Here is a 19,045-nt window from a genome sequence, read left to right as displayed (position 1 = left end):
AATCAAGGTGTGGGTATAACACACTAAAAGGTAATCCAAGGTGTTAATGAAGAAAGATAACAGGGGATAGTGGAGGAGCCAGCCATGTTGTGCAGTACAAATCAACTCAGTGTAAAAACGCCTCTTGCTCTAGCTTCTTTATCTTTTCGTCTGTTAGATTGACATTTGCCAGAGCCAAGGTGTTTGATTGTCATTCAATTTTGCGTCTCCTTTTTCCTTTGATTACATCATAAATTATTAACTTATTCAAGGATTATTATACTTTAATTATCTCATTATCTTGAATCCTTAATCAATCAGTTATTTTACCCTTCACCCATTGACAAACAAATAAAGTGAATGCAGTTAAACAAAAGGGAAACATGTCTTAATGCTTAAAAGCGTATTGTTGCTTCTGAAAATGACCAGCCAGCCATCATTATAAAAACCCTCTATTTCAATAACGTGCTTGTCTTTCAGATGTCGTAGACATTGTAGTCCAGTGTGAAACAGGCCCTCAGGCTGTGTAATGAGTTGGCATTATTCATGTGCTCTACTATTTGCTGGCACAGTCTTATGCATCGTCTTTGTGACAAAGACAATTTTGCATGAATCAGAATTAGAGGTCCTTGTCATGGCTTTGATGTGATATATTTTATTTACTTTAAAATATATCACAAATAAGAATACCATACTTCATTTCTTCCTTCCATACAAAAAAAAAATCATATTTACATAGCTGTAGGCCTATGTGTTAATTTGGTGAAGGCCTAATATTCCTTCTTCAGTGGTTATGTTGTTATGTATCCTCCTAAAATATGTTGCAAGGGCCAGTTCTTTTCTTTTGATATATCAGGGAAGAACGTTCCTCATTCTGACGACTCACTCTCTCATTTTGTTTTTATTAAATATTAACGAATGGCTATAAAGCACATCTCTTGAACGTCCCTCCTCCTGTACCACTACGCAGGGTGCGTGAAAACACACCGCTCAGGTCAAGCTTCCCGTGTTTATCAGTCTTATATCGGAAATTGTTGTTATCCAATTTTCAAAATTGAAGCAGCAGACCTCATTGAGTGGCTAGAAATATGCGGTTTGAAAGGAATTTTCCAGCATACAAAAGCTATAAACTACTTCGTTTTCAATTGGATTTGTTTTCTTTTGTGTATTTTTTAAATATCCTATTCCATTGTGGATTTAAGGTCGCAGATTAAGCCGGAAGTTCTTTCATTTTCTGTCTGACTTGACTTTCATTTCCCTGCTCTGCTCATGTTTTGTGTCTCCGGGATGCTGAGCAGGCGGGCGGGGCCGCTTTCCCTTGCAGTGCCCTGGCGTGGAGTGATGTAGCAGGACGCACGGGACAGAGCGGACACAGAGGCAAGACGTGCAGAAAACATCAACACACGGTTGGTTTTTGTTAGACTCGTTTAAAATCTGCGCCAGTGCAATTTAGAAGCGCAATGGATTCACCCAATAATATAATCTAACGCCAACAGCATTGGAGTCATCCGTGCGGCCAGATACACGGACATCTTGTTTCTCTCACGTCAGGATATCGGAGTGTAGAGCAATATTTTTGCTTCATCTCGGATCCGGTGCTCATCTTCTTCCAGTGGGACTGTGTGACCCTCAGCATGGCGTGGCCCTGTATCAGCAGGGCGTGCTGCATGTCCCGCTTCTGGAACCAGCTGGACAAGGCTGACATTGCGGTGCCTTTGGTCTTCACCAAGTACACGGACGTCTCTGAGATGCAGCACATCCAGCTGCAGCCTCCGCTCCACCCTCCGCAGGCCCGGGTCGCCATAGAAACGCAGCCGTCTCGCGCAGAGACCAGCGCCAACACAGCACGCGCGCCGCGAAGGTGCGTCTCCGAGGAGCGCGTGTGCAGCTCGGTGATGCGCGAGGACTTTAAGCACTGGAAAGTGCGACCCGAGCCGAGCTGTAAACCCAAGAACGAGTACCACGGACCGGAAACACCGTTCAATAGTGAGACCCAGTACCAGAAGGACTTCAAGCCCTGGCCCATTCCGAAACGGTACGACCATCCCTGGATACCCAAACCGACCCCAAACACCTCCACCGGCGACGACCGGGCACCGGACAGGTCCAAGCACGCCAAACAGCATGTGGCGGAAACGGAGAGCGGCGTGGAGAAGAGCGCCATCGCCGACAAGGTGCAGGAGAAAGACCTCCTTCAGACTCAAGAGAGAAAAAAGCGGTCCAGTAAAGCAGCGGAGGGGGAGAAGAAAGTTGCCCTGAAGGTGGAGGGAGAGGCCAAAGGCAGGGCAGCAGCGGATGCTGTGAACAGACAGATCAAACAGGAGATTTCAGCCGGCAGCTCATACAAGTGAGTTTACACTGCCTGTCATAATGTAGACTAATCAACCGGGGGTCCAGAGGCTCTTTATGCGTCCATGAAGGGTCATAGGGGTCATACAAATACTCTTAATCATGATGGACACGGGGAGAATGCTTAATTATTGGACTATAACATTAAAAGTTTCACACACTACATACAGTACCAGTCAAAAGTTTGGACACACTCTCAAATGTGAAAGTGTGTCCAAACTTGTGACTGGTACTGTGCGTATGCCCATCCACAGACGTTAATCTGTGTTCAGGAGAAAAGCTTTATTATTTGGAAATCCCACACAAACCTTGAATAAATGGGGGGCCTCCACTGGGAGAAAATCTTCAAAAAAAAGGGGAGTGTCCATGAAAAGATGAAAGCTTTGTCAGTAGCTGCATTTCTGGCCTCTGTCTGCTGTAAAATGCAAAGTGTGTTTTTTTTCTACAGTAGGCCTACAGGATTTCATTGGGAGTGGCTAATGTATCATTTAATCTATAGAAAAACAATGGTTTCACAAACTAATTGGAAGCTCAGAGGTACACACAGTAGCTATATGAAAACATAACAGAGCAATCAACTTTTTCTTCACAGAAGGTAATTAAATTAAATGGAAAGCACAAGGTGGAGTTGTTGCCAAACACTGTTGATGTTTAGGTCCACCAGGCTAATCTCTGTCCTATTATGCAATGTTCCCCAGGATGATGGAGACTGGTGGATGGATGAACATCAAGTCACGCATGTCACAGTCATTATGCACATGTGCACATGCCTCTTGAAGCTGTGTGTTATTAAAGTGGTTATAGGTTGCATTTATGTTCTGTGAAGGCTGGTGGTTGATTTGTACCGCTGCAATCTGATTTTTAGTGGATTCTGTTTTTTTTTTTTAAAGAGTTCAGTGTTTTATTCTTTATTTCGGCATTTATTTTATTATTTATTAATTTATTTGATTCACAGTGTTGAGTTTATTACATTTTGGCTCAACGTCGTCACAGATTGCAGATTTGGGTTGATACAGGAAGCATGGCTGTGGTGTGATTTGGTTGGCAGAGATGCATGGTGCTATGTGAGATCAGTGAGTCTTACAGTACAGCTGTTTGGTGCCTTACTGCCACGCCTGTGTTGCTGAGCAGTCAGCAGGGTGCAGCCCAGGGCACTCCCCACCCACCCCCCACCCCCCCCACATGGCATGAAATGGCAGCACCGTGACAAGCACAAGCCTAGTCAACCCTCTGTCTTCCTCTGCCAGCGGAGACTCAAAGCAGGTCAACTGTGGGTTAATACCACGGATATGTGCACACAGTAACAAGCACACTCACATACATGAACACACATCACATGCACTAAAAGAAATTTGTGTTAAAGTATGTTTTGTCTCTCTTTATGTCACTACTTATGACTAAGTAGTTGTGCATATTTACACAGGAGCATCAATGCAGTTTTCTGTCAACTTTAAAACCAGTGGCTGTGCTCTCAGGACTGTACAATATATTTGAAATCAATATCATGATAATAATAATAATTTCAAATATTTATATCACTGAATTGTGTTCCACTAATGCTTTACATCAGACAAAACTCTTCATGTGTGTAAAACAAAAACTTCAATAACTTATTTTATTAGTTTTAACTACAATAATCTTGGAATCATTCATTTGGGCAACAGAATTTTGTAAAATGATTAGACAGCATGGTTATATCATCATACATAAATATGAATGTTATGATATGTATGATGATATATAGGCAATATACCGTATCATTTATCGTATTTATCAGCAAATATGTTAAAACATTGCATACTGGGGCTTGATATATTTTCAACCAATGCACTGAACGTCAGACAGTTACAGTATGTACAGTAGTGGTAGTTCAATCAGTCCTGATGAGGAACCTTCATGCCGGTTTATGCTCATACTACTAATAACCTTAAAACTGCAGAGCAGCAGAAACATATCTGTCTTAGAAGAAATTGTTAAACAGACCATGAAGTAAATGTACTTTTACATATAGACAGAGAATTACCTTCCCTTTGGCTGCATGATTTATTTTAATCTGGGCTGTTTGAAGATGTTTAATGCTGAGTTCAGCCTCGGGTCCTCCTGTGTAGCTGCAGTTAGAGCTAGACCTATAAATCGGCCATAATATAACTCATTACAGATATGTGGGTATCATAAATCAAGTAACAAAAAATTGCTGTACAGAATTGCCAAAGATGTGTTTGAGGTGGTTTAGAAACAGGGACACCGTTGCATAGTTTGTCCAGCAGGGAGCATATGTTTATTTTTTAATGGAAAAATGTCCCACTTAGTACATATCCTAGTCACAGTGCACTTAAGTTTCATTCTGTGAGTAAGCAAAACAACCCAAAATAGAAATCTTGCCTGTTCCCTGGTTAATATGCTCAGTCTCTGTATGCTGGAGTCTGTACATTTTGGTCAGAGATGTTTTTGATGAAGAAGAAACACCACTTTGTATCATTTTTGATGCTTGAAAAAATAAGGAGCAGACTGTGACCTTTAACTGTTCAAAAACGAGAAGCAGAGTGGTCGTGTCTTTGTACATAAATGACATGCACTGAGGTTACTCTGATGGCAGTTTCTTTTATAGTAATATGTGGTATGTTTACATCTGTTTTCGTCTCTGTCACGAACTCACCTCCCAACAGGAGCTGAATCAACCAATCAACTTGCTTGACACGCAGGTTGGTCATTATTACCATAACTGCAGCATAAGTATGCAGCTGTTATCAATAAATCTAACACCACTCTTTAATATCATGATTATAATCGAATACTATTCAGTAATGTCAAGTATACCATTAATTTAATATCTTCTTAAAACCATAAATGAAGTTTAAATTGGTCAGATTTTCTAGAGAACTCTAGTTTACTAGTTTACTCTAGTTTATTCAGGAAAGTCTGGTTCTCTTAATGTAGAAACAAGCTGAACTTATGATAATTCTTGGTACAGTTATACCTTGTTTAGTACTATGTAGACCACAAATACAGGCCTGTTTTATTTATAGAAAAATCACAATTTCCATCACAATTACTATATTTTTCAGAAAAAAAATGCAATTTGATATGTTCCTCAAATTGTTCAACCCTACTTGTGTGTTATAAATTTTATGTGTTTATGTAGAAAGAGAGTATCAGCTGGTATCAGATTTTTTTAAACTCTGTAGTTGCAGTAAAACTTTGCTTCTTCTCTTGTCTCATGTAATTATACTCAGTCTGAGTATGGACTCTGTAGCAGGAACCAACTTAAATTTGGGAGCACATTCACTGTCTATTCAAAGCCAGCCCTTATGCTGTTTTCCACTGGGCCAATTAAACCTGAAGCCCCGTTCTTAGGAGGACACTTGCAGTTTTTATAAACTTTTATTTTTCCACAGAGAGCTTGCAGAACACTTCGCTCTTTTTCTGCAGTGTACCTGGGAGACAATAAAGGCAATTATAGTATTTTTCTGCCAACCACTGTTAACTTTTCTTTTTCCTGCCCAAGCCCCCAGTCACAAGCCCCATCTAACCTTCTTCTTACCGCCAACCTGCTGCATATGTTTAAAATGCCATTTTTTGCATGAGAATAAGTCATGATGCAGTAGCTGCTGGAGCCTTTGTTAGTGTCTTCTTTTTATTACCAGTAATGCTGTAAAAGACAAAGCCCACTCTTCATCTTGTCAGTGTTATTTGTTCCATTATGTGATGGGTGGCGTCCACTAAAAGACATTCAAAGAACAGACTGCATAAAGAATTATCAAGCAAGTGAACGAAAATGATGGAGAGTGGGTTTCATCACTGACAGTAAGGCAGATATTGTAGGTTCACTGAGTTCAGGAAGAGAGAGAGGCTGAAGAGGCATGAATTTTTTATTGTAAGTTGTGTCACGTATCACAGCTCGACATATTTCACAGCAGTGAAGTCTCAGGAACGTCTTCTTTTAATTTTCTTCTCTCATGTTTTTCACCTGGAAAAATAAAATCCTCTCTCTCCCAGACACGGTTGCTCGATCAACTCAAAATGAATGTATGTCACGTTTACAGAACATAGCTCTTGTCGTAGCAGACAGTATACTGTAAAGAGGCCAGTGGATTCTGGTGGATTTAAAAATGATCCTCTTTGAGAGCCTGCAAAGCCTCATGTTTCTACTGACAAGCAGTGAATGCAGAAACACCCGTTCTACGTCAGCTCTGTGACAGAGGGACAGGACAAACCAGGAAAAAACGTCCAATATGTCCCAACTAGAAAACTCATTTGCTGTAAAACCGCTTTGATATTCCTGCTCCCTGAAAATAAAACCAGTATGGTTTAGCTGTGTGAGACTTTTACATATTGTTGCCAAAATGTAATCCTAAAATCTCAGCTGATATTCATTTGTTGCATCAAGTCAGAGCTCGGCCAGCTAAAGCAAACTCTCTTATGTAACTAATCTGATTTTATCATATCTGATTACAGTTAATTCATAAGGAAATATCTTCAGATTTGGTTCTGGATATGAATGAATTATGTAAGATACTGGAACCCAGTGAAACAGGGAGTTGTAACTAAACACTGACCTCTGTTACTAACTGAAAACCTGCACTGGCATCATTATTATTATGTACCCAACAAAAATGCTCAAATAAACACTTTTGACACATTTTTTAGCACAACTTTGAATTGTTACCATCACAATAATTGCTGACAATAACAAGGATGCGTGAGAGCCATCCAATGGGACCCAGTGAGAATCCCCTGTAATACTGTACTGTACTGTTACACTGTTTCCATTGAGCCACTGCCTGAGAAGCAACAGAGACGCTGAGAGCTAGAGATGAGGCCAACTGATCCCAGAAGAAGGAGGGACTATTGACCAGCAGCCAGGCTCAACACCCGCTGACACACAACGCTGTTAGGAAGTGAAGCTACAGTGCTGTGCGTAGGCTGATTGATTCCCTGGAATACTCTGAGGAAAGCCGGCCAGCCCTTTATCTCTGGCCAACACTGGTGTAGAATTAGACTCAGAATCACTGTGGTCACTATCAGTGATAACTGCACAGAGTTTAGTCTCAGCAGTGCACAGATGTATTTATAGCTGACAGAATTTTAAAGTGAATTATAACATACAAAGGCAAAATTCCATGTTACACTGAATCCATATGTGGATATTAAACCTGTAACCAACTATTATTTTTCTTACTGATTCTAATAATGTTATAACAATTGATGAATGGTGAAGAATTCCCTTCACAGTTTCACATCAAATCTTCAAATTGCTTGTTTTGTCTGACAAAAACAGTCCAAAATATTTGCTTTAAATACTTTTTGTTCTCAGTGGGAATCCTTCACTGAAATTAATTTGATTTAATTTTTTCATTCTACTCCATGTTGGTTGTTTATCCATGGCCTGCCCCTAACCTGTCATCATGCTTTTAACTGTGATTATGTGTCAAGACAACTGCAGCTCAAACTGTGTCGAGCAGCTCGACACAGTTTGATTCCACAGCACAGAAATTTGCGGGGATTTATTTTTATTCTTTTCTCTCATGACTCCCTGTTGGTGAGTGGTCCAGATTGTGCCACATTAGGGCAGGGATACATGCAGCTCAGCGGTGCTGTACCCTGGCGTGGTTCCACCGCTGTCAGTGCCAGTGTTTGGTTGTAGTGACGTGGCCTTTCTCTGCACATCCCCTCCACCATAGAGGGTCAGCAGGGTCGGCCATCCAAAGCAGCTTTAGTCATACAGCAAGAAATATCAGGCAGAATGATAAGTATAGCCTGGGCCTCAGTGACTCACAGAACCGAACATCTGCCAAAATAATAAAGCAAGAGAAGATGCAGAAATAGGTAATTTGAAAGGTGTAGTTAAGACATAGTAATGTAATTGTTGTAATTGCATTTTTTTATATTTGGGAATTTAATAAGTTGTTTTCTAAATGATAATAATGTAATGTATCATGTCTTAGGTATTTTTGATAGGCATTTAATATATATTATTTGTTAACTTGTTATATATTTAAATACACATGAACAGCTGACTGTACATTGGTGGTGTGAGACAGTTTGCTATCTGATGCAACAGTCCTTTTGAAGCATAAAGCTGCCCTTTATCAAATGACACTTTTATCACCATCTAGCTGTTAGCACTTGATAGGTGGGTTTGAACGCTGCACTATTTAAAATTGTACCGTCTCTGATGTTCAATTCTTCAGTCTTCAGCTATGCAATAAACTCACTGAACTGGTGGTTTCCATTTTAAACAGCAAGTGAGACACAGCAGGGTGCCAGTTTTTCATGTACACCTCCATGTTGTAATGCAGTCCAATACAGTAGTCCTTTAATACACGCACTGTTTTATATTGAGAGGACTTTCCGAGTACATACATACCTCTGAGACACAATCTCAACTAAAATCAAACATTGGAAGTATTATGGTTATTGTATAGAATAGTCATTTTTCTGGTTTGCATTACAGTGTGTAGGGGTACCTAATAAACTGGCAACTGCATGTTTGAAAATGACACACCAGCCAACACATACCTAAGGTCTGAAAAGGGGCTCCTTTACTACACTTTAGTAAATCAGTTATCCATTTCAATCAGTTATCACTGATGGAAATGTCAATAGTTTTGCAGGTACTTGGTCAGACGGACATTGTCATTCATAAAAATAATGTCAGTATCTGAATATCCGCTAGTGCTTTAGTCTCAATGAACGGCTAGTTTCAGTGTTGCACAGAAAAACGCCTTCATCTAGCATTAACTATGTCCTGAGGCACTGAGATGATGTTTCCAGAGCTGAAGTGAACAGCCTCATGTGAACCTCAGACTGTTATGTTTTAATGCTCATGATATGTACGGTAGCTTGATGCAGACGACGTCGCTCTGTGACATGACGACCACTGAACCAAGAAAGCTTTTCCAACAATCATTTTTAAACTAGTACCAAGTACACACTGACCTCAGAGACACAGGCGTTATTGTTAAACAGTCATATGTCCATGAATAGCAGCTATGTTACTGTACAGACCGGTGTTTCACACTGTGAACCCTGTCTGCACTCACAATCTGTCTCTTTCTGTCGTTTGCACACACATACACACACCCTGTGGGGTCATGTGAGTGCTTCATACCATTGGCCTTGGACATTGTTGTATAACCTGTCTTTGCATTGTGGCTTCTTGGCCCAACTGAGCATTGAAAGTGGACTTCAGTCCTGTTATGTAATGGCTCTCTGCATGATTTCCACCTCTTTTGTGCACTACTGGAGGGATTTCTCTATTCAGCAGCCGCTTCGCTGTCACCAGCCTTTGCAACATAAATACTTTGCTTTTCACATTATGGTAAAATGGTATTTTATGCTTCAGTCTTGTTTAATACGTGAACAGCTTAAATGTTAGTGCTTGACGGCTAATTTAAGTTTAGATAAACGGCAACTACTTATATTGTTAAAAAGATAAAATGGTGAAAGTTAAAGCATTTTAATTGAAAATCTGTTGAATAATTTGTAAATGTCAAGTGTCTTTATTGATATTCTGTTGACACACAAATGTCAGATGAAACTTGAATGATGAAATTTATCGGCTGAGTCTAAGGTATATTCACCAGTATAACCAACATAGGTATGAATTAAATAAATGATTATAAACCACTGAAAAAAACTATGAGAATCATAAATCAAGTAACTCCAGGACTGTGTCTCACTTGTCACGCAATCTGTTGTTATTCATCGCTCCACTTCCACATGCTATCCCATGACGCTCCGCCACAGGAACATTTGAGGTCAGAACCGAGCTTCTTCGCTGTGATGCCAAGTCAGACGACTCAGCTACAGTCTCATTACTTCCCTTCCTCAATGTAATACATTAGAAGATGTTGTACAATCACATACAACACATTAAACAGGATCACACAGTCTTCATGGCTGTTTTCCATCGCGGCCATTTATTGATTTTGTCTTTCCGTATGATAAATTGTTCTAATGAGGCTCCAGTACAGCGGCCTAGCCTTGTCTGCTCCTCTGTCCGCACTTAATGGTGTTGCCTAATATAGTGCTTTTCTTTTCTTACATAGGGAAGGGGGACGTCTCACTGAGCCTTACAGTTGAGTGTTTGCACTGAATTGTGTTGTGTTGGGGGTTGGAGTGCTTACAGTATGTGTTTGTATCCGCAATGGAGCCACTGGGGATGACTGATAGCTGTCAGCTGACTGGCCTAAACCTGAGAGCTGTCTGTTTTCCTTTGTAATTAGCAACAGCATCACAGCATCCTATTGCAGGAGAAGCAAGACACCATAAAAACAACTTGAATGTTTTTGAATGAGGACACAGAGGCCAAATTCTGGGATGTGTATGGATGTACATACATTCCCTTCTCTTCATTATATAATGACACTTTTAACCATTTCATATTATTGTTAGACTAATTAAGTGAAGTTCAAACAGAAATTAATTTGTGGTGGCATGCTGTCATTTTCCATTCTTTCATTCTCTATAGAAGTGAACATTGGTTCAAAGTACAGTTAGAGCACATGTGTCTGTTTTGTTTCTAGCTGTAAAGAAAATCCAAGACCCATTCAAATGTTAGCTTATTCTTATATAGCCAGATAAAATAGAAGTTTCCTCTTCAGATATTATTAATTTCATTATTCCCGTATTTCCTTTATGTAACCTGGTAGGTCTTGTTGATATTAAAACTCTTTTACAAGACAGATCTGGCCAAGAGGGCAGTATGAAAACATTTTAAACATATAGTTTTCTGTAGAGCAACCAACCCTACAGTACATTATACTAACATTTGAAGCAAAGGCGCATTTGAGCTCTTTATCTGTTTTACACTGTAATGAACGTTTGTTCACAAAAGTCTTTTCTGTAAGGAGAATTTCAGGATTTCTGTAAGCAGAATCTGTTTATTTCTTCTTTTATAGCAGACAGTAATACTGAAATGAATAGCCGATTATCGATATCATTGACTATTATAATGGATGGATCATTCAGGTCATTTTTAAGTAAAAACGTCAAATGTTCACTGGTTACAGCTCCTCATTTGTGGGGATTCGCTGCTCTTCTTTGTCTTATGTGCTAATAAACTGTGATTACATCTAATGGACTAAATGATTAATGGATTCATTGAGAAAATAATCAGCAGATTAATCAATAATGAATTGTTAGTTGCAGTCCTAATACCACTAATGCAATGTAAATATAGGTGAGTAACTCACAGTTTCTGTATGTGTAACATATGGTAGTTTGCTGCAAATGGATGGGTGAGTAATGCTGTGGGAATACCGTTCACTGCAGAGGAAAAAGTGTAAAGGAAAGAGAGAGAGAGTGTGATGCACCTGGTATCAAGCTGCTGCGGTTGTCCTCTGTGGTTCAGTTTATCCATAGGTCTTTTAAATGTGAGGAGACTGATACAGAACAGATGCTGCAGGCCAGCGTCTATGTGAATGCCATACTGCTGACCTTTTTCAGAACTGCTGTGTGAGGACTACAGGATATCACACCATCAGACTGTGGTGCAGACCTCCTCCCACCTACAGTGCTTCTGACATACTCTGCTCTACAGTAGAAATGCACCACTCACTTCACTTATTTTCTCTGGCCAGGGATTACCAAGTTTGTGTCATGTTGTCTTTAAAAAAGTATTAGTAATTTATTTATATAGAGATTTATTTATTTAAATGATGTTCCAACAAAGACCGCTGTCATCAGACAGTCAACAAGAAGATACAGCAGTATACACACATCGAAGACAATGTAGTTACCCAAAGTAATCACTGATGTGCATATGGATAATTATACCAGAGATATCGGCCATAAAACAAATAGGAAAACAAAAATAGTTTGTACAAAATGTACAAATGATTGAAAAGGTATAATGAACCAGCATGAAAGCAATGGACAAATACACTGGCTGCCAAATATGTAAAATCAATCTTCTCATCTAACTTTGGCAAGAAATGAATTAAGTGTATTTTCCTTTTATGCTAAAAGTTTCCCAGCTATGAAGCCTAAACATCTTCTGTTTAGCAGGAGCATTTACAGAATAGTGTTACCCAGAGCGTCACCCTCACCTATGCACTGTATCAATCAGTATTGATGGGTGTTAAAGCTGACTTTCTTCTTTTCACTCAGAACTGAATTCAAGGCTTACAGAGATGTGAAGCCGGCAAAGATGATCCGTGCCAAGTCCCAGTACCTGCCACCGGATGAGAAGACCAGCCTAGAGACCAGCTACAGTGCTACCTTCAAGGGGCAAGCCCCGCTGCAGCCCACTAACAACAAGGCCTTGGAGAGGAGGAGGATACGCAGTTTGTACAGCGAGCCTTACATAGACCCCTCCAAACAGGTGACAACAGACTTTTCTAACTGTGTAGTATGCTTTAAAATGAATTAAGGGAAGGGAAATACACTACTGTGTGCTAGGGGAGCTGAAAAAAAATCTTCACATTATTTTAATGTTGTGAAATTCTTGCCTTGCTCGTCTCATTACACAACAAATGAATGAATAACCATAACTCAGGCATTTCAGTTCAGGAATCTCATTTCCGCTATCCGACATCCTTAGGTTGACAGGTATAGTGCCCCTCGCTCTAAACCCAAAAAGGCTGGAGCCACAGCTGCAGGCCAGGGCAAGCCAGGGAAGAAAGCCAAAGATAAGCAGAGCGCCGCGCTGAAGGGCTCCAAGAAGACGACCTCGGAGAACCAGCCTGAGAACCGGCCGGCGGTGGGGGACAAGGAGAAAAGTAAAGAGATGAACAACAAACTGGCTGAGGCAAAAGAGTAAAAATCATTAAGCACTACTTCTCCTTTTATTTCTTATTTTGGGGGAAAACAAACACAGAGGCTGCAAAATTAATTACAAGTTCTCATCTTTTCTCTTCTTGTCTTCTGTTTTCCTCCTCTGTCTCTGTGTCCTCCTCTAGTCTCTCTCACCTTTTTCTTTCTTCTTTGCTCTATCTCTTAGTATCCACTCATTCTTCTCTGTCGTCTTTCACTACCTCTTGGCTACGTTTGTACCACAATAATAGAATAAGATGTCGGGGTTTAGACATGACATGTCATTGCTCCTCCCACCTCACGTTATACTAGGCCGCTGTAGTAACGAGTGGGCGTGAGCATCCTCTTCCTCCGCCATTTGATGCCACCCACCACCCCCACTCTACTCGCCTCCATCTCCAGGTTGCTATGGCTACTGGCTGCCTGGCTAGCCAATGGATGGCTCTTGTTGCATGGGCCCAAAGACAAGCAATTCTGAAGGGTTGGCTTTGATCAACTGAGCAGATTGCTTTGTTGAGTTTATCAAGGATTTTTTTTCTTCTTCTTTTTGTTTTTTTTTTTGAAGAAAAGATAATCAAATTGGCACTTTGGATATGGTTTCTGCACTTGCTAAATTAACAGCAAAAGATAGTCATCTGAAAATCTTTGATAAATGTCGCGCTTGGTTTGTCATGAATGTCTGATACACTGCTTGTTTTGTACCTGCTCTGTCATCTTTGCTTCTGTTTCTCTGTTCATGGTAGAGCTAACAAGGCTCACAGTCTGTGTGTTATCAGCTGGGCAATATCATAACGCTTTGTTAAATGTGATTTTGTTATCCAATGTCTCATTTTTAACTAAACTCTGTTGTTGGCTACATAAAATTGTTTTAATTCATCATGAAGAAAACGACCCTGTTGTCCCATTCAGCATTTCCTCCGTTCATGTTCAAACTCATTAATTTTCTCGTATTTTAGTTCTCTCAAGGCTATTTTGTAACACCCAATTTGTTGCCAACGAACCATCTGGGTCACACTAAACTGATTATGCATTAAACACCACTTATTTGCATAGCAGATGAGTATTCCATCTGAGTTAAATAATGCTTTCGTGCAGTCTTGATGACATTTACTATTAGAGTAACAACATTTCTCAGAATCAGAGATAGAAGAGTTCAGTGGAGATGGAAAATGTTGCGTTTAGTGGTCCAGTTTGTATTTTGTCTGGCAAGCACACAGCATGCTGAGCTGTCAATCTCAATGGCCAGAACTCAGTCTAATCACTACCAACGCAGCCTTTATTAACAAGACTGATCCCTCTGTAAAGCTTCACAGCCGTTACGCAAATGTGGTTGCATGCGCTCAAACGCACACCTCCTTTTGCTTTTTTGTAATTGCACTGCCGAGGGGGACCATAGCCAATGTGATTAGACTGTCATGGGATGATAGCAAACAGCTGATACTGCTGCTTAATAGCACTTTTCATCACCTTTAAAGAGGGAGCTGTAAGGATGAAGCACAGATTCACACTGCAAATAAATCATGAACAGTTCACTGCCATTTGCTCACAAATATAAGAAGTTTTGAGGTTGAAAAAAAGTTTTGATCTCATTTTCTTTATAAATAATAAGCTACAGTATATCTGCCAATACCTCTCTTATTCTAATATACCACAATAAGGGGTGTGTAACTCCTCTGTTCATCACTTTCTGTTTCTGAGTCCATGTACTTGTTTTGCGCAAATTTCCAGGTCATCTTTGTAGGATTAGGTGTGTATGACAGTATGTTGGTATGATAAGTTTATTTTAAAAATGCTGATTGAACACTGGATTTACTTTTGCTTTGTCTGGCAAGTTCAACATGGTGGTGCCATGTTTGCGTGTCTAGCAAAGCATACCAAAACAAGCTGTAATTCTGGTTTAATTCTGGTTTAATCCAAATTTCCTCAGCGAGATGTGTTGAAGAAAAAGGGAACATGAAGTAAGTTGTATTGTCACTGTTTATCTGTTCAAACTAATTATAACCTCCCTTGTATATATAGCTTATATTTGTCTATATATATATATATATAATAGCAGGGCTTCATGTTGGCTGAGTCCTAGAGCCATGTCCCACTCTATGCTTGTTCCAAAGCATCTGGCTGCTTTCTTAGCATATATATATATAGAGGCACCTTTTTTTTTTTACAGGCCTTTGGATAAGAAGAGCACTGTACAGTCTTGTCATGGGTCAACCCATCACTGTGCTCCACCCACACACACCTCACTGTTCTCATTAGTTCTGCTGCTCAGCATCCTTCCGTCCATTCTGATTGGAAGGCTGTATGTTTCTATTCTCTGTGGCAACCATCTCCACCACCACCATGTCTATCCAAGCTGAGCGGTGCCCAATCAGGGATGGGCCCAACGCATTAGCATTTTGCAGCCTTTAATTGGGGGATGCTTTGTCATGTAACACAAGGGAGGGGGCATATAGGAGCAGTAAATGTAAACAGTGCTTAGCACGCCACACACCCGGTGCTATCTTTGTGATTATTAGGCAAATAAGGATAGAAAGTATGGTAAAGAAAATTATGTTTTGGGGGAAAAAAAATTGACTGTGACGTGCTTGTGTTTCTATCTGCTTGCTCGTATTTAATGAAACGTTACAAATAAATGCAAAAAAAGCAGAAAAAGCAATGTCTTCTGGCTTCTTTTTGTTAAGAAGAATGGTGAACGATTAGTGGTTGCAGGTATCTGTCGGCGTTTCTCCTGTCCCAGTCTTTGTCTTTGTGAGACAGACAACACATATTAAATAAATCCACATGGAAGAGAATTTTGCTCTCACAACTTCTTTCTATGCTTATTCAAGATTGCGCCGCTTTCTGGCATGAGCTCTGACATCCTTACCAGGCCGTGCATGTCGCCCTCATGTGAGAACTGAAGAATATATTATTTTTGCATCATGTCTCTTAATATATTCCAAGAACTCATCCAATTTATAGAGCAACATGCATGTCAAAGGGTGTCCAGAACCTTATTCCAGCATAAAATGTCATGTGCTTCTTAGGCCTCTTACAAGTTAATGTACAAATGATTTTCCTTTATGCTGAAAAAAACAACTTCACATGTGTGATATTACATTTGCTGACATCACATTGTTCTTTCTCATACTTAGTCTGGTGTCATTGTTAGAATATTTTGAGGATGTCACATTTGGATGATGCTGTGTCCAATTTGTCATGTGCTAATGAGTGACATTCTGATTCATTTGAAGGGTTGTGCTAAAACAGTACCACTACATACAACTCTGCCAGCCAATCCGAGATATTGGTTGGGTGCAGACTCTAAAGCAACACCTGTGGGGCTGTGCACTACCTAATCCCAGGTAACCGCAAGAGCAACTAAAAGAAGTTGACCACAAGCCACAAATGCCACTCATTCCCATTCATACATGCTCATGGAGTTGTGATTTACTTTTGTTTTCTATTACAGTGGCACAGTTTTGTTTTTCTGGTGATCCACCACTCCTCAGGTCATAGCCTGTGTATTTCTCTTCCATATGGACACTAGAGTAGGGGGGTGAATGGGGCTGTCTGACTGCCTGCTGTCACATCCTACATGTAAGGTTCCTTGAAGTCCCTTTTCTTAAGGAGGCCTCAGGTTTAGTCCAGTCATCTCCAACCATCTTTGACCTTCTGTCAACTGCTATAATGCACCCACTCTTCATGATTTAAACAAACTGCATGACTGCATAAACAGTTATCCACCCAGGGAGGACTGTGGAGGTCTCTTCTACACTCATTTATGAGGCAGGTTACTCATACCCATGTAATCACATGCTATACTCTTTTATAGACTTGCATCTCAGTCACTGGATAAAAGTTCCATACTGTGTTTACATTATAATAATCACATTTTTCATTCAAAATCTGTTTCTAAAGCATGCTGCCACTGTTTTCTGTTGGACCTGCAATCTGATTTCATGGCTAATAATTTGATCTAGACTGCACGATACCTAAAATGTCTGTTGAGTGTTAGCTCGGATATAAGATGAATTCCACCGAGGTAAGTGTGAATGGAATGAGGGAAGAGGCTCTGCTTTGGAAAGAGACAGATCAAAGGAAATTGTAAGTGCATGTTAATGATCTTCACTTCAGTTTTTACTGCTAATTTATCTCCATTCACATGTGATTTGGAATAGAAAGTGTACTGCATCATGTAGCTTTCCTTCACCGAACACCCCGAGACCCTCATTGCACTATTGGCATCCTGTAGTTTGCAACATCACTGTGACTAATTGGATGGGTCAAAGTATCGATTTCAGCCGATGGCCTGCATTGATCCAAATGCAAATCTGTCCAATGCATTATTAGAAATAGACCAAAAAGCTTTATTTTTCTGTACTCCCAAAACACTATGGATTTTATAGTTACAGTTCAAAGAAACATATTTCATGATTTGTAAGTCATTTTATTCTATCAAGATTGTTCTTGAGGGACTTTTTTGTAACATTTGTGACAAGAAAACAGGCAAAGAAGGCTGCAGTCATGCTCTAGCTTGAGTTTTCCTCCCTAAAACAGAAGCCTGATATTCTCTGAAATGAGCGGTCACAGGGTGCTCAGCTCGACTCAACAGCTCGACTTGTTGTCGCTCGCCTGAGAGAAATGCCTTATCGTGTGTCTTTTTCTGTCTCTTTCTTCTCTGGTATCTTAACCATGTGCTGCCTCCTAGAGATGCTCAAGACGAGGTTCTCCGACCCAGTCATCATAATTCCCAGGGTGCTTCTGGAGGAGAACCACAACCAGCGATGGATAGGCCCGAACCTCGGAGGAGCAGCGTACGCTTTGCCCTAGATGTGAACCAGACTGAGTAGTTCTGCCTGTGTGGACAGAGGCAGCTACACCTTATACAGGGACTGCTGCTCTGTACTGTAAATATCTAGAATTTGCAACTAAGTTGGATTAGAAAAAAGAGGTATTTCCCACCAAAAACAACATGCATGTTTGAAACAGCTTTTGGCTCAGAGGTCACAGCTGTTTGACCCATGGCATTATCGCAAAGGTGCTACATCATTTTCTGGTTTCATGCTATTTATTTTAAAGGAATATGTCAATATTATTAGAAATACCACACCATAAAGTGCTTATATAACAAATACCTAAACAACTGTACTGTACATTGATCAGTTATAGTGTAAATAAATAAGCATAACTTACAGTTTGCCATACTGTATTGTAATTTTTGTTGTATGGTCAGTCATTTTCAGATAGGGGGTCTGAGGTGAGGAAGAGTTCAGCATGTAGCATAGACACAGGATCCCCACATTTAGATGCAATGTGACAACGTGATGTTTAAGTGCATGACAAAGGGTAAAAGCTACAGTATGGAGTAGAAATTAAATTTAAACTGATAGGGCTTGGTGTTGTTGAAAATGTTCAGTACTAGTTCTCTTACTTTGAGAAATTCAAACATGTTTTTCTACAAATCCCCGTTTTCATTTAACAAAAGAACCCAAAGCTTTCAAATGCCCCCCTCCAGTCGAAAATGTGTTTTCCTTATTGTTCCTTCAGAATGATGTATATGCAGAGTTTGACAGGTGGATGTACAAGCAGATTTTTGTGACATCACAACTAGTGAGATATCGAACAAGTATGATGTGGAAACCTCCCAGTGACAATGGACTTCACAGTGAAGTAGGAGACATCTTGTGTCCAACAGTTAAACTTTTGAATTAAAAATAGTCAAATATTTATAGAAGAAGTAAAAGTAATTTGAAGAATTGATGTCTGGGTACTTTTTGTGGAAAAACCATATTAGACAAAAATTATTACAAAATAGAGTATTTTATATATCGTAAAATATCTTTAACTGTTGCTTATACTCAAGCTGCTGAAATAAAATGGTCTAAAATTGGCGGTATTTTGATTTAAATGTAATTAAAAAAAACTATTTGATCAAAGAATAAGTGAACAAGATTGTGACATTCGATGCCAGCTTTCA

General features: G+C 39.9%; 1 protein-coding gene across 1 annotated transcript; it reads left to right on the top strand.

Annotated features, from left to right (window-relative positions):
• map6a (microtubule-associated protein 6a) lies at positions 1–15,707 on the top strand. Its single transcript, XM_042432008.1, has 4 exons — positions 1–1,385; positions 1,476–2,326; positions 12,442–12,655; positions 12,875–15,707. Exons 2-4 carry the CDS (start codon positions 1,614–1,616, stop codon positions 13,091–13,093), a joined length of 1,146 nt encoding a protein of 381 aa, XP_042287942.1. The 5' UTR covers positions 1–1,385; positions 1,476–1,613; the 3' UTR covers positions 13,094–15,707.
• The last annotated feature ends 3,338 nt before the right edge of the window (positions 15,708–19,045 follow it).

Source organism: Thunnus maccoyii, chromosome 13 (genome assembly GCF_910596095.1).
Source record: "Thunnus maccoyii chromosome 13, fThuMac1.1, whole genome shotgun sequence".
In the NCBI taxonomy this organism is placed as follows: domain Eukaryota; kingdom Metazoa; phylum Chordata; class Actinopteri; order Scombriformes; family Scombridae; genus Thunnus; species Thunnus maccoyii.
This window is presented reverse-complemented; position numbering and strand designations above follow the sequence as displayed.